At 39.7% G+C, this 16,749-nt stretch overlaps 1 protein-coding gene across 1 annotated transcript in view; it reads left to right on the top strand.

The window, feature by feature from the left end:
- LOC125890250 (nuclear receptor subfamily 5 group A member 2-like) overlaps positions 1–16,749 on the top strand; it is a 45,657-nt gene that overhangs the window by 17,734 nt on the left and 11,174 nt on the right. Inside the window, exons 5-6 of the mRNA XM_049578803.1 lie at positions 10,534–10,653; positions 14,330–14,477. Coding sequence (XP_049434760.1) covers positions 10,534–10,653; positions 14,330–14,477 — 268 coding nt within the window. The remainder of the gene's footprint in view (positions 1–10,533; positions 10,654–14,329; positions 14,478–16,749) is intronic.

Raw genomic sequence — 16,749 nt, 5'->3', positions numbered from 1 at the left:
GGAGTGCCCAACCACTTCCTAATAAAGGAGCTAACCAACCTTTTAATTCTCTCCACAACGGATATTGGAATTTCATAAATTGACAGTGGTCACATTAACCTAGGATATAGCCCAAATTGCACCACAACACCACCAAACACCACAACTTCAACTTTCCTGGAAGTTCTGACTTATCTATTATATCCAATCCTTCAGCCACATCTTTTCTAAATTTCACCACCTGTTCCTTATCATTGAACTCTACATTGTACCACCTACCTAAGGTCTTTACTGACTTTTCCCTAATTGTTGGGATGTCCTCATCATCTATGACAAACTTCCTGTCACTTAACTTCCCTCTACGTATCAAGATGCTTCTAGACTTCCTAGGCTTGATCTTCATGCTGGCCCACTTCAGGTTCTTATTTACCTTCTCTAGTAGCCTCTTTGTACATGGCATTGTTGTGGTCACCAGTGTCATGTCATCCATGTAAGCCCTAACTGGTGGAAGATGCAACCCGTTCTGCCATCTCTCCTCACCTACCACCCACTTAGAAGCCCTGATGATTACTTCCATCGCCACAGTAAATGCTAATGGAGAAATTGTACACCCTGCCATAATGACTATTTCTAGCCTCTGCCAACCTGTTGTGAAACCTGCCGTACTTAGACACAACCTAATATCCTGAAAGTATGCTTTCACTAAGTTGACAACTACCTGTGGCACTCTGAAATAGTCAGCGCACTCGAAATGAGGCTATGCGGTACTGAACCAAACGCATTTGCAAAATCTAAAAATATTACATGTAGGTCCCTTTTGTTAATCTTCGCTGCCTGAATCTGGTGCCAGATCATGCTACTATGCTCTAAACACCCTGAAAAACCTGGTATTCCTGCTTTCTGCACCATGGTATCTATTAAGCTATTCCTTTCTAAGAAGCTAGCTAATCTCTGCGCAACTACACTAAAGAAATTCTTCCCCTCCACATTCAAGAGAGAAATCATCCGGAACTGGTTTTTCCCAAACTATTCTTAGCTGTTTCCACAAATATTTTAGGATATCAGGTGTGCTTTTATAAACCTGGTAGGGGACTCCATTAGGCCCTGGGGCCGAAGAAGCCTTTGCACATCTGACCATCTCCCGAACTTCCTTCCACCTAGGTGGCCTGACATCCATCTCATGCTCTATCCCTCCTAATGGAGGGATATCGGGTGGGAAACCTACTATCCTATTCTTCTCTACATTTGAATATGTGTTTCTCAAATATTCTTCAACCTCTAGCCTTTCTACTTTAAGCTGCCCTCCCTTTTCCTGGCTGAACAATCCTTTAACAAACTTAAAAGGGTCCCTGAAAAAACCTGTCCTAGCATGTTCCTTCTTCCTCCTCTTTTTCCTGAGATGCTCTGCCCTTCTAAGAACTGCTAGCCTGCTTCTCAACTCCTCTTGCAACACCTTAATTCCCTCCCTTTCTTCTTCTGTAGCCTTTTTCCACTGCTTTCTTAACTGTCTCCTTTTCTTGACTAACTTCTCTATTTCTCTTTGCCACCTAGACTTACCTGACTGTACCCTCTCACTCCTCTTTCTCTCATGCACCCCAAACCTCTCTAGACCATATGAATAAATGATATCTCCCATCCTTTCTAAACTTTCTACTGCATTTCCTCTAAGCCTACTTAAGATTACTGACAAATCTCGATTAACTATCTCCCATTCTTTACTGTCATTTGCCCTAGGCCATCTAACTCTAACCTTTTGCTCCATGGTTCTCTCTCTGACTGGCATACTGGCCTCAGTGTCACCTGCATCCTTTTTTACTACCCCCTCCTCCTCCTTCTCAGTGGCAGTGTTACTGATATCCTGTGAACTGTGGTTTTCTACCTGCCGCTGGACTTCATCCGACTGACTCAGTTGACTTCTTAGGAAGTACTGATCAATGCGGCTACTCTGCCCTTTCTTTGCCACACACTTCTTCTTTCCCTGATGAGTTCTGAGGCCTTTCACTGATGTTACTTTCTGCCAGCCGCAAGGACAAACCTGAAGCATCTTGTTCTCAACTGTACTACTTTTATCCTCTACAGATGCGCTTGCCTTGCCCTGAGTGCTGCTAATTCTAGCCCTGGTGGATAGGCCCGTGCCCCTATCCTTCACTGAGTCACAGATCCAATGCATAGTCGTGTCATTCCAATGTCTGTTACCGTGTAATCCACCTGTGAGTCATTTTCCACCCCTGCTCTCGCTGACTCTTGGGGTATTTTCCCTATGTTGGCTGTAGCTAATTTTGGTTGTAGTAAGGCTGCTAGGCCTCACCACTGCTACCATGGGTTGCTAGCCCATGCCAGCACCTTTGGGGTCTTTTCCCTCCTGACAGCTGTCTTTCCAAGCAGTCACATGGTCTTTCCCTTGTTGTCAGCTGCCCTATTCACAGCAGTCACTAGCTGGGCTAGTTTTGAATTCAAATAAACACAAGAAGTTTGTGCTCTAGAAAAGGATCAGCACTCAGTGAATAACCTCCTAAGCCCTATGATAAGCTATTATGGGAAGGCTTAACTATACAGACCAGTGAGCAGTGATAACTAACATGTCTTTGGGGTCATCGGGTGGGAACTTTCACCAGTGTTTTGTCTAGTTGGTCCCACAACACCTCCAGGAGGCTAGACAGTGATCTCTGGCGGCCCAGAGACACTCCCCTAATGCTAGGTCTCACTGCTATGACCTCCTAACCAATAACCTCCTTTACCTTACTTACACATGGCTTTCTCAGCCCAAACAGCACTGCCACCTTCAACCAAACCCAGGCTCCATACATGTGAGCTCCAGGTAGAAGCAGTGCTGATACTACCTTTCCTAGCACATTCACCATACTGTATTTCACACGCTACATAGCATAACTACAATATAAGCTAAAGTTAAAGGAGATAAATAAACTTACAGGATCAGCAAACACACTCACCTTGCAGCATGGTCTCAAACAAAAGGGATTCAAATAGGCCACTCCCTCACTTAAATAACCTTCCTCTTCCTGGATTTCCTCCTCCCACTCCCACACTTAAATAACCTTCCTCTTCCTGGATTTCCTCCTGAGAGGAAGTGGATCTCTCCACCTGATCTCAAGGAGTTTGTACCCTGCTTAGTAGTTCCCCCTGCTGGTCCCCAACTGACATTATTTCTACGCTTCCAGATCCATTGGCTACACCTGACTGCTTCATCTGACATTTCCTTCACTGTCTTCCTCAAACTCTGTCCCCGCACTCCGAGTTCCCCCAGGAGCGAGACAGCTGATCTTGCTATGAATCCCCTACACCCCACTTCTACTGGACAAATCCTAGTCTTTCATCCTCGCTGCTCAGCTTCTGCTCCTAAGTCTGCATATCTAAGCTTTTTTTACCGCATACAAAAAAATGCATTTAGATATCAGGCAACTGACAGGTGTAATTGAGCGCAGCTGGAACCTCATCAAGGGACACTCCACCCGCTACTCTATATAAAGGCATTGCCACATCACGCATGTGTGAGATACCATGGCTGCTTTACAGCATATTCTCGCTGCTAACCAACAGCGTCGCCGTGTGCAAAGCCAAACCGTATATGTAAATGCATTTGTACGTCAGCACTTCAGCCCACTCGATGTGCTGTCAGACCAGGCTGTCCAAATGAAGTACTGGCTGAGATACAACGCCTCATCAACTAGTGTCTCCACACAGCCGGAGGGCAACGCTTTGCAATTTCGCCCTCAGCCCGGAGGTGCAGTGCCTGGCTACGCTGCGTTTTTATGCAGTGGGGAGCTTCCTGGAGGTGGTGGGAGACGGCACCAGCCTCAGCAGGGCGTCTATGTCTTTTTTTGTTTAAATATAATACATTTCCTCATGATTCTCTTACCAAGACTACTTCTTATTTAGCTGTAGTCTTGTTTTCATCACGAAAATAGGTCATTAACAAATATTTATCGTCATAGTTTTTCATTAGAATTATTAGAACACACATACACAAGAGCAGCAGGGAATTAGTGCGTTAGGTAGCGGTGGTGGGTGATTGATTTGCCTGACATTGATTGATTTAGTTTCAGCACCGTGGTAGCGGCCAGCTCCTGTTAAGAGCTTCTTAAAGAGCAATCTTAAGAGTGATCCTAAAAACGCATCTGGGAAACACTTGTATCTTAGCGACCCTTCTTACCAAAGACGTTCTTAGCTGTGCTCTTAAGTCTTAAGATCGCTCTTAACTGGGAAACGCGACCATTGTAAGTCTATTTGTTCACTCATGATTTGATCTTGTGATTTAATGCCTTGCAGTAATTTCTTAAGTTTAAGTTTATTTATTTTATTAATCCCCCTGAGGGGAAATTCAATGTTTTCACTCTTGCTTGTCAATTACACACAGGTCCGAAAGACATACACATGCACAAACAGGACCTATACACGCACAAAGTGGAGAGATATCAGAGTGAGGGGGCTGCCCTTGGTGGGGCGCCCCGAGCAGTTGGGAGGGTTCGGTGCCTTGCTCAAGGGCACCTCGGCAGTGCCCAGGAGGTGAACTGGCACCTCTCCAGCCACCAGTCCACGCTCCATATTTTGGTCCGGACGGGGAATCGAACAGGCGACCCTCCGGTTCCCAACCCAAGTCCCTATGGACTGAGCCACTGCCGCTGTAAAACCAATGTTTGGCTTTACTTTTCTCTAATCATCTGTGGGAGGGAATTTTTTCTCTTCTTTTTATTTGATGGTAAAAGGAGAACTGTAAAAGTCTTACTTGAAAGGATTTTTTCTCTGTTCTTTGAAATAACTGACTTGAACTTTTTATGTTTTGCACACACAGAGCATGGTGTGAGTGGATCTGTAACACTGGATTTGGTTGTTAGAGGCTCCATATCTGTCACTATAAGGCTAATGGTCAAGAGCTGACATACTGCCCATGTTGGTATTAGACCTAAGGGTGGGTGGATGATGGCAGTGGTGCAGGAGTGGGTGTCGATGAGGAAAATGTTGTTCCCCTGTCCATAATTGCCAGTGTTTGGCCTGCTTGGTCCCCTAAGCAGTGTTGGAATTGCATATTTCATATGACTGGAAAATGGAGACTCTTGTGGATTCTATCAGCTCATGTATGATGATGTTAATCCCAATATTAGACATTTCATTTGAAATTGCCAGTGTTGGTATTAGATCTGAGAGTGGGTAGGTGGTGGTGCAGGAGTGGGTGTGGATGAGGGGCGTATTGGGAAAATGTTTCCCCATGTCCATAATTACTAATGGCTGGCCTGTTAACAACTTAACATATGCATCTGTGGTGGTAATAAGAGTAATCAGTAATAAATGATTGTCTGTGAATGTGCTCTTTTCTCATCCTACTGTACAATTACTGCAAATATTCTAATTTATAAAAACTGTCCTCAGGTTTGTTGAGGCCTTTATTATATCATGGAGCAAAAAAAACAATACTTAAAACAAGATCTTTCTTTTCTGGTTACTACAAAAAAATGACTGTATTTTAACAACTGATAACACTGCTGCTTGGTATTATTTTGATATAGACTGAACAAAAATATAAACGCAACACTTTCGTTTTTGCTTCCATTTTTCATGAGCTGAACTCAAAGATCTAAAACATTTTCTATATACACAAAAGACCATTTCCCTCAAATATTGTTCACAAATCTGTCTAAATCTGTGTTAGTGAGCACTTCTCCTTTGCCAAGATAATCCATCCCACCTCACAGGTGTGGCATATCAAGATGCTGATTGGACAGCATGATTATTGCACAGGTTTGCCTGAAGCAAAAACGAAAGTGTTGTGTTTATATTTTTGTTCAGTGTATCTTAGACCCGTGGTGTTGTTAGCCCTGGGCATCTGAGGCTTTAGCTCTAAATTTTTTATGAATAGCCCTGGATCTTGATAGGCTGTAGCCTATATATGTTTTTAAAAAATAAGAGTAGGCCTAATAACAAATAAAAAAAGCTCCAGATCTAATAATCTGCCATTTGGTCATGCATTAGAGCCCTACAAAATTATATGATATTGTAGATGAAAAACCCAACTTTTAGGTCCTCTGTGTCATTCAAGCAGAGCATTCTGTGAGATTATGTGCAAGAGACAGCGCTACTACTGCTGGGTAGTTTAATCTGTAATTATGCATCATCATTTATTAGTTGATTATATTTTATATAAATGAAGTCTTCAAAGTAACTAAATCAGCAAATAAATCCAGTGCAACAAAAGCTGTTTCCCTCTGAGATGTAGTGGAATAAATGTGTAAAGTAGCATAAAATGGAAATACTCAAGTGCAAGTATGTCAGAATTTTCTACATTTTAATGATAGCAGTTGCAAAGTATTTTTCTTCTCTTTAATATCACAATTCATAAAAAAATGTAGAATTATTTTTTAAAAAAGTTCTTAAGAGTAAATTAGAACACTGAAATAGGATTTGTTCATTATCATCATCAGAAAAAGTAAAAAATAAAAAATAAAAAAATAAATAAAATCCTAGGAGAAGATCCCCCTGTTAAATGTCAATACAGTAAACACATCCTGTCCCAGAAGTCACTGTAGAGTTCTTCTGTACCAAATAAAGTGAGTGCCTCAACATGCTATTAACTATAAAAATAAAACTATTTTTAATAATGCTGTAGCTGCCACGAGCAGACGTTGTATTGCAGAGGTGCATATTATAGAAAAAAACTAATTATGCAGAGAAGTTCAGTAAGAACATTTTGAGACGTGGCAGAGACGTCCATTAAAAAGCTGTCCTCATTATGTTGTTGCAAATTAGCATTTATGAATGCAATTTCTAGTGGTGCAAAACACATTTGAAATTGCTGTTTAAGTTCTGACAGACTTACTGAATGTGCATTGTGAGTTATTTGAGGTATTACAGTTTGTGGGTGAAGGAAGTGTAAATTGATGCTATGTTGGCTTAGGAAATATTGTTACCACTGTCAAATGCCAGAAAATATAAATATAAATTTAAGTAATCTTCCTTCAGAGACAGGACATGCTCTGCTCTGTTTTTATCTCTTTTACTTCAAAATAAAGTGATCTTTTCATTTGCAATAAAGATTGCAATAATAATTATATATATATATATATGTATATATATATATATATATATATATATATATATATATATATGTACACTACTATACACACACACACACACACACACACACACATATATATATGTATATATATATACACACACATATATATACACATATATATACATATATGTAGTAAAACAGAGGTATGCTGTGGCAGAGCATCGTGGACAATGGTCATTCACAGTTTCCAAGTTATACTTCTTTTTTTCTAATATGACAGTTTTTCTCATCATAACAACTCCCCAGAGCCTTGTGTTATGAACATCTAATATATTTCTGTTGACAGTCAGACCATTCTTGTGTACAGCGGATGGCCAACATGGACAGTGCGAACAAAGCTGTGCATGTTCTGCCAAGAGAGCTTTGCACAGAAAGAGCTGTTTCCCTGGGCTGGATAATTACATTCCATGCAGGCGATAACGGAGAAATGTTTGCTCTCCACTGCTCTGCTCTCACTGCGTTCATCTACATTGTTGCTAAATTGTGAGCAGAATGGAAGCTATTGATTTTTTTGCAGTTCTGCAGTGTGTTGACCTTCCATTTACCTATTAAACGTAGGGATGTTGCTGAGGAAGCGCACACATTGAAAATCACAAATGTTCACCTAAAGGCAGTATACAGGACACATTTAATTTAAAATTAATGTCAGAGAGGATTTGAAAATAGATGTAACAGATCTGGACTTGAGCTTCAAAATGGAGATGCACTATTTGGAATATATATATATATATATATATATATACATATATGTATATATATATAGCCTATGCATAAATATTGCTCTTTTAAGACATGAAGTCTGTGGTGCCCACTATGTTACATTCAGTTCTTCCCAGCATCCTTCTAATGTTGTATTATTTGAATTAGTGAAGTTAAACTGTGGATTGGCTGGATGGAAACTGTCAGGGAGGTTACCAGCATTTTACCATCATTTTACATCACTGTTGCATGTCCTCCTGTCTTGTATTTCTGCCAGTAAACCCCACAGGTTTGTTGATGAGGCGCAGCACAGATTCAGTTTGTTTTGAGTCTGATTATGTGCTGCCTGCAGCTTGTCCTTAGGCTACCAGAGTACATGTATGTTTGTTTATTAGTCTATTTAAAGCACTTCTCTGTAGCTATGCACAGATTTACATCTTCAAACATTTCTTCATTATCTGCTGCCACATTACCAAATACTATATAATTGAAATGGTGGTTGCAGACACATTTGCTATTTTGTTTTTTACCAGAATGGATTTTTAAAGGTTGATACTAATATATTATATATATAATATATATTATATATATAATATATTTGTGCCAAAGTATTAGTGATGTCATGGTAATTACGACTATATAAGAAGGATTCAACCAGCTGTGTTTGTAATATCTTTAACTTCAACATGTAACCTAAGTTTTAAAAGTTTTTTCCAGAATTCATAAAGGCATTAAAAAGATTACAGGAGCTTCTCTTTTTGCAACATACATGTGCCATATGTTCCAAATACCTTGGTCAGTGTGTTGGCAAAGGTTTATATTGAGGCCTTGAATATCCCTTTTCCACCAAAATGGAACTGATTCTGTTCAGGTCCCTGCACCTGTTTTTGAACTGACCCAAAATAAATTGGTTCGGAACCTGAAAAGTTGGTTCCCTGCTGGGGAATATGTATATACATGGTATACACACACACGCACACACACACACACACACACACACACACACACACACACACACACACACATAAATATATGTAAGGTTTTAAAAGGTATACATTGGCTTATACCTATTAACATAACAAACAAATGGAAAAAAGGGTGATAAGAAATAAAAAAAGAAACCTGTAAACCTTAAAAAAAAGTGCTCCAGACCAACGTTCCCAATGCGCAATACTTTCTTTCCACTCTGCTTCAATCACAACCACCTCTGATCAACAGCAGGATTCATTTATTTATTTATTTTATTTAGATCCCCATTAGTCACTACAAGTGTAGCAGCTTCTTTTCCAGTGGTCCACACAAGTAAACATGACATCACAATATAAAACAAATATAGAATTAAAACTCCAAGGCAAATAGGAAGAGAAAACAACAAGAAAACAGGCAAACTACATAACAAATCAACATAACAAAAACAAAACATAAATATTAACAACAATAAAACAATTAATGACAATGATAACAACAACGGCAACAGGTATCCTCACTATATTTAAATAGTTTAACAGTTGGTACAGGATTGTCATCCATGCTATTTTTTTCCTATGACAGTCCAAGAGATTTTGACTTTGTGCTGTGAGATAAAGTTAACAGGTAGAACATGATAGGCCTACTTGACAGGTATATAACCTGATATATCAGTCTAACCCAGTTCCACACTCTTAACATGGACAGACAAAAACACTGAAAATCCATGTTGGAGATTAAATAAAGCCCTTCTCCCCACGTCCAGCATGTTTGAGGGGTTTTTCAGAGTGATTTTTTTGGTTGCAGCTCAATGTCCAACTCCTCTTGGAGAGGAAGCATAGGAGGTCGCCGAGACCTCTTGCTTCCTTAACCCCTTCCTTTATCAATGACTGTACATCCCCCCCCAAACACCAGGCCAGATGAGTGCGTGGCCAACAAGATTGGACCCTCTCCTCTGCGGCTGATATATAGTTTCATTCAGATGGACAGTAATTCTGTCAGCTCTGTGTCAGATGAATGTGTGTCTGGGCCTATTAGCAGCTGCGGCTGCAGAATTACTGACTGCTGTGTCCTTCATTTTACAGACAATTTTGCAGCGAGGGATGTGGGGGTGGGGGATGGGGTGGGGGCTCAATCTGAAAACACACCCATCCCCCAGAGCAGAGCAGATGTGACTGGGAGAGGTTGGGAGGGGTTAGGGAGAGGTGAACAGGTTGAAGAGGTCTCAGACAATTCTCGTAAATACACAACATGGAACACGGCAATATCACAAACAGCCAACATCAGCGCACTTATTGCCACCCAGCATTACTTAATTTCTCTGCTCTCCTTTTTTATGGTCTCTCCGTTTTTCACTTCATCTGTTTATTTATTTGAAATCAGAAGCAAATTTAATGGCCAAAATGAGTTTATATATAAAAGGAATTTAGCCATGTACAATAATAAACACAACATCACAAAACAACAGAAAATAGAATTGAAAGACACTTTGAAAAGGACAACATTGATTTCTGCTTCCATACAATGATCACAGAGACTGTGTGAGACAGTAACAGAGGAATAATCAGGACTTGTTACAGTTTTCAAAGAATACTGATCAGGATTATCAGTGTTTGAATAACAAAGAGAAGGAAAATACTATAGTATGTATGAACAGAGTGAACCTAAGACTGTAGACATGCATTAAGATAATGTCTTTTGTCTCTCTGTCTTTGTCTTTATCGCTCTCTCTCTCTGTGCATGTGTGTGTGTGTGTGTGTGTGTGTGTGTGTACATGTGTGTGTGTGGTGTGTTTCCTGGAGGTGGGAGATCAAATGAAGCTGCTCCATAACTGCTGGTCTGAACTTCTGGTCCTGGATCACATTTTCAGACAAGTGCAACACGGACAGGAAGACAGTATCCTGCTGGTGACCGGCCAGGAGGTAACAACTCCCTTATACAGCAGCTTCCCAGCAGCACAATGCACAGTCTGCTTCATTCACTTGCACTGCATCTCATTCAAAATATGTTCAGAGAAAGGCTCTTCTCCAAATCTTTGAACTGTAATTCCAATGTGGCATCCGGCGTGTATTGTGTTTGCTTGAGTGAAGGACTTGGAATTTCTTTTTCTTTCTTTTTTTTTTGCCAATGTACAGTCATTTGTAAGGCTTGAAGGTTAACAGCAATGCTGATATCTGAAGCCACTGATAGTCCATACTTTGCACCAAACTCAAAATATCTGTTATTTGTTTTTTTTAAAGGGATTTTTAAGTGGGATTGTATGTATATCAATCAATCAATCAATCAATCAATCAATCAATCAATCAAGCAATCAATTTTTATTGAACATGTTAAAACAAAATAAAAACAAAATCAAGGCAGAATAAGGAATAAAGCCTACACACCAATATTAGCAACAACAACCAAAAAAAAGTAATCAACAGGCAACAAAGCCTTATCAGTTTGGAAAACAGTACATCTGCCTATAGTCAATTTATCACCCAAACATCATGTCCAAAAGGGATAGGAAGAAGTTATAAGAAACTTTTCTAGTCCTATCCCCTTGTCCATCTGCTTTAGTATTTAGTGCAAAAAAACAAAAACATAATAAACCTAATAAAGTTTGCCTAAGAAATGCTTTTCCTTGTGCAAGCCCATTTAGACATAAGCGCAATAACCAAAATCAATTTCCTGTAGGCCTGCTAACAACAACCCATACCTACCAAGAAGACTACAAAAAACATTATTGCATCCATAGAATATTACATATTACATATAGTAGATGTTAGTCAGCATGCCCCCCGTTTGGAGAAGCAGGCAATTTTTCAATTTTTTTGCCCCTAAAATACATTTTGTTGCTGACCCCTCAGCAGCAGTAGACTCCTTAGCTTCCATGTTGGACTCCAGCTGGGTTCTCCAAACTGGGGGCATGACAACCATCTACAGTATCTAATATACTGTATTTGGATAAGCACTCCATACAACCCCATTCAGAAAAACTGAGCTCTCCCTGTAATGCCAAAAACTAGATATGCTTTATATAAAGTTTTCTCTAGAACTGCATGTGCGTATCAACTTGTGAAACAGATAAAATTGAAATTCTTTTAGCGTTAGTAGCTCTGTTGGACATGGTGACCATACCTATTTAATGGAAGGAACAGTAGAGTGCATCAAATGAATCCATTGACACTTAAAATTAAGAACAATGAAGTGCTTAGAATGAAGCACAAAATCAGATTTGTTTTTTCCATACTTTTGTGGTTTGGCAGTCTTCATAAAGCTGGTTGAAATGAGGTGCATTTGTTCCTGAAGACAATTATTTGACAATGTAATGTAAGTTTTGATGATAGAGAGGCTAATGAAGAGATTTTGCTGATGACCTCATGAACACATTTAGGACAGCATCATCACACAGCTTACCTGAAGCCACCACCAGCACTAGAAAACTGCACGAATTGTACAGGGAGTGGGAGGAATCGGAGGAATTTTACAATTTTATCCACTTCCTATCCTATTATTTTCATTATTATTATTATTGTTATTGTTATTTATCGCCGACTCTTGGATTTTTTGTACTTATTTGCATGCCTAGTTATTTAAGTTTTTTAAGTCTAATTTTGAAATCTTTAATCTGACTCTTTTTCCTTGACTGCTGTAACACTGGAATTTCTCAATTATGGGATCAATAAAGGTGTATCTTATCTTATCTTATCTTACTGTAAAATTATCATCACATAATGTGTTGCAGGTTTAAAATACTGACCAACGAACATTATGTAAAAATATAACATTGTTCATTAATACAAACAAATTATATTGACCCCATACACTGCAGAGTGAAGGTGGTATTGAAATGCCATATACACGTAGATTTATGTTCTTTTCCTGTGTATGGAACACAGCACAGACATATGTATTGTCTTGACATTGAAATATATACATAGGCAGGAGGATTCAGCTGGGTACACACTAGATGCAGAGGCACCTCAATTTGTTTACTGTCGCGCATATGCCTGTCAGCAGTTGCATGGCCGTTCACACCAGAAGCGCATTTCTCTGTGCCAGTCAGCAATTCATTCTGCCCTCTGCTCTGTTTAAATCACATGTACAGCTCTGTCTCCATGTGCTTGTGTGTGTGTGTGTGTGGCTCTGCTTGTCTCTCTGGCTCTCTGTATAGACTGAACTGTATCCAAACAGATACATGCTACTGTTTATGTACACAAAAGTATGTTGAACAACATTGCATATATTAGATATGTAGTGCATAGTATGTGATTTCAGATGTAGCAGTGGAATGCTGATTTTGTGGACCCACAGAATTATTTATACCCAATGAGCTTTATGTAGTGTTCTCAGTTCTGAAACAGAAAATGTACCCATATACTCAGAATGTTCCCCTGGCTGCTTTCAATGTCATCAAGAACATCTTTCACTATTCATTGTCTATGGAGCAGCTTCAGACTTTATGACATTACAGATTAAGATTTTGTAACTTCAGTTTTTATTAATGTAATTATTATTTCGTCTTCTTCTTCTTCTTCTTCTTAATAATAATAATAATAATAATAATAATAATAATAAGGATAATGATGATGATGATGAGAAATAAACACAAACAACTAAACTAATAAAAAGTAATATTAAATGACAGACATTAGAAGAATATGGTAAGTGCTAATTTGCAGTCCTTGTCTTCTTATTTTTGTGCACTGGATGGCTTTTTTTCCGCATTTTTTCTTACTCTCCTGTGCTCCAACCCCTCTCAGTGTGGCACTGTGGGCAGCTTTCTTTGTTGCCTATAGGATGGGTTTGGGTTGCTACTGATGTTTAGTTATAATTATGGACTGCCTCAGACGCAGCCAAGTCACCAGAAGATTATGTTGGCATTTTACATTTCTGCAAACCTCAAATATGTTACATTTGCATGTTTCAAATATAGCATATGAGCATTTCTAAAGTGACATAATATATGAGCTGACTTGTAATAGGAGAATGAAGCGGTTGGCAGATGTTATGGCACCCAATCAACTGCTGCAGGCCACTGTTTGAATCCAATAAGAAACAGCACTTGATATTTTTTAGTGAGTTATTGTTGTGTTTCCAGCTACTTTTTAGGCACCAACCAGAATGACTTCTAGGGACCTGTTGCTGTTTCCCGAGGCTTTTAGCTCCCAAAAATTGATGTTTTTTAAGTAACCTATCCCTGTTTTTCCAGCAGGGATAGTGCCACAAAAAGGGTTATTTACTGAGAATTTGCTGTGTTTCCAGTTGGGATTATACCCCCAAAACCAGGTATTGCAAGCCAAAATCTGCCACATAAGTAAAAATGCAACATATCTGTGGTTTGCAGAAACATACAATGCCAGCGTTCTCTCTGGCAACTACGTTGCTCAGACAATAGGATTGCTACATATGAATTTTGAAAAAAAACCCAACACTACAAAACTAAAGTTGAGTGATACATTTAATTTCCCCAACTATATTACTCAAAATACAGAAAAAAATTAAGTCCTCCAAAAAGGCCAAGGTTGGGGTTTGAATGGTAACGTGCCTCACTGACCTTGCTAAGTCTCATAGATATAAGGGACTAAGAATATAACCAGTAGCCTGTGTTTTTAGGTCGAGCTGTCATTCATCCTGTCCCAAGCTGAGGCGACTCTGTCCAGTCTGGTCCAGAGAGGTCAGGAGCTGGCAGCGAGGCTTCGGGCGCTGCAGCTGGACCGCAGGGAGATTGCTTGTCTCAAATTCCTCCTCCTGTTCAACCCCAGTAAGTCCAACAAATTATATTTTGAGAGAAGAGATGCTACCGTCATAGCTGATATCTGACTTACCGTGAGGATTACCATAATGTGATATTCGGTTTGGCAGGCTGAAACAGCTTAAACAGGAACAACAGTATTCATACAGTAGTTCATATACAGTGTAGAGTCTCTTCCTTTAAACATCAATATAAGCACAAATAAGGGCGATTTATCCTGGTTTGATCTATCTGCTGATAAATGTGTTTCTTATCTCAGGCCTGAGCTTACAGGTGTAGGTTGTAGATTGTTTTTTTGTTTTTTTTTCAGAAGAATGGTAGGTTTTGATGTAAAAATCTATCAACTTGTTGGGGCTGCAGGGCCATACTGATACTGTGCTTTGGTGGAATTTGAATAGCAATGCTGACATTTTAATGAAAAAAAATGTTATAATTGCAGATTATCTGCAATACCTATTTATCTGTAAGGTTACAAGCGTTTTCCAAACTGGCCTTTTTCCCTACGATAAATTCACTTAATTAAATTTCTAGGGTTGACAAAAGCCAATATTAACAAAGACATCCTGCTCCATTGTCCACTAATGGCATTCAAAAGAAACGTAATGGATGGGTCTATCATTCGATGGCAGGACCAACATTCATGTAGCGGCTTGTGCAGATGGAGAGAGCATAGATGTGGCTTGCCCAGATTCTCAGAAGTGTTTGCTGTTTAGCGCTGGCAAGCTGGGAACAAAGAGCTTTTGAATGGGAAGAGCACTTGTCATAGACAGAAAATATTTGCTGTCTTTGCCTGTGGCTTCTTTGCTCTCGCTCTCGCTCTCCCTCATCTTCAGAGTCAGGTTTGTCGGGGGTAATTTAATTGCCCTTAAGCAGTTTGAAAAGATGATTCAGAACATTGATTCAAAACATTTAATTACTGTGTGAATGGATTCTCCAAGATGGGCTCAGCTGATGCTGAATGCCGGTCCACCGGAGGGCTTGGCTATTGTCTCTCTCTCTCTCTCTCTCTCTCTCTCTCTCTAACACAGACACACACACACACACACACACACATACACACAGACAGACACACACACACAGACACAGAGACACACACACACACACACACATACTGCCACCCACACTCCATGTACTCACCTTATTTCATACCTAAAGTATAGATACAGCATACAAATAAAACCTAGTAGCTGGCATTCATATCATACATGAATGGTTTATATTCAACTTTCAAACTGTTTTATTTCTTCTCGCTTTCTTACTCTTTATACTATGTTAGTCGCTCCAAACATCTAAAATTGCTGCAGATGCTTTTACATTGGAGTAAGCTGAAAGCCTGGTGCATCTCATAGAGACACTAATGGGTGCCTTATGTCTGTATCAGATGCCAATGGGCAGGACAAAGCCTTGGTATTTGCAACATGCTCTCATCCCAAGTCATCACATATCACTGCTTTGTCAGTGGACTCTCAAGTCAACATATTACATGCCAGGTATCCTTTTGTGTCTGCTGTTTATGTTCCAGGAGGAACAATGAACAATGAATGCTGGGATGTCAACAAAAACACATAGTTAGGTTTAGAAAAAAACATCTTGGTTTGGGTCTACATTCATACGGGAAGCAAAGAATAGCCTCCAGGGTGAAATGTTTGTTGGACTCATCTACCACCCCTCCCCACCCTTTCTAGGACGTTCTAGTTCCTTATATGATGTCATTACAGACATTGTTTCAGGCTGATACCTGCTAGCAGTGTATCATACTGCCGCAACAGGTGCCATCCGCCTGCATTATGAATGGTGCAGTCTGGCCAGCTGGCGGTGTATCATAACACTGCAAAAGGTTCTGTCTGGCTGTGTTACAAAATGATGCCACCCGGCAGCATATCATACCGCTGCAAAAGGTGGCTTTTGGTGCCATTGTCCGACACCAAAATCACTGACAAAGTAGTGGTATTTGACGACTTTGGAATAAGAATGGTCTGGTGTCTGATAACCTTGGAATGATAACGGGTTGACAAATATGGACACTTATAGGCTTTGTTACGGCAGAAGCACAAGACGTAAACAATTTCTCAACTGGAACAGGAGAACAGAAACTGCCCAACAAATCTACATCTTAGAGAAGTACTGAGGTATTGAGAAGTATCATGATTCGATTCGAATCAATCACATCCTCTGAGAATTAGCTCCAAACTAAAAGTGATTCAACAGCTGATTCTCGGCAAGATTAAAGCAGCTCCCCTAAAGGATTTACCAAAAGGTTTTCTACACATGCTGCCGTACC

This window comes from Epinephelus fuscoguttatus, linkage group LG6 (genome assembly GCF_011397635.1).
Source record: "Epinephelus fuscoguttatus linkage group LG6, E.fuscoguttatus.final_Chr_v1".
NCBI lineage: Eukaryota > Metazoa > Chordata > Actinopteri > Perciformes > Serranidae > Epinephelus > Epinephelus fuscoguttatus.
Note: the sequence above shows the minus strand (reverse complement) of the source record. Positions and strands in the feature narration are given on the sequence as shown.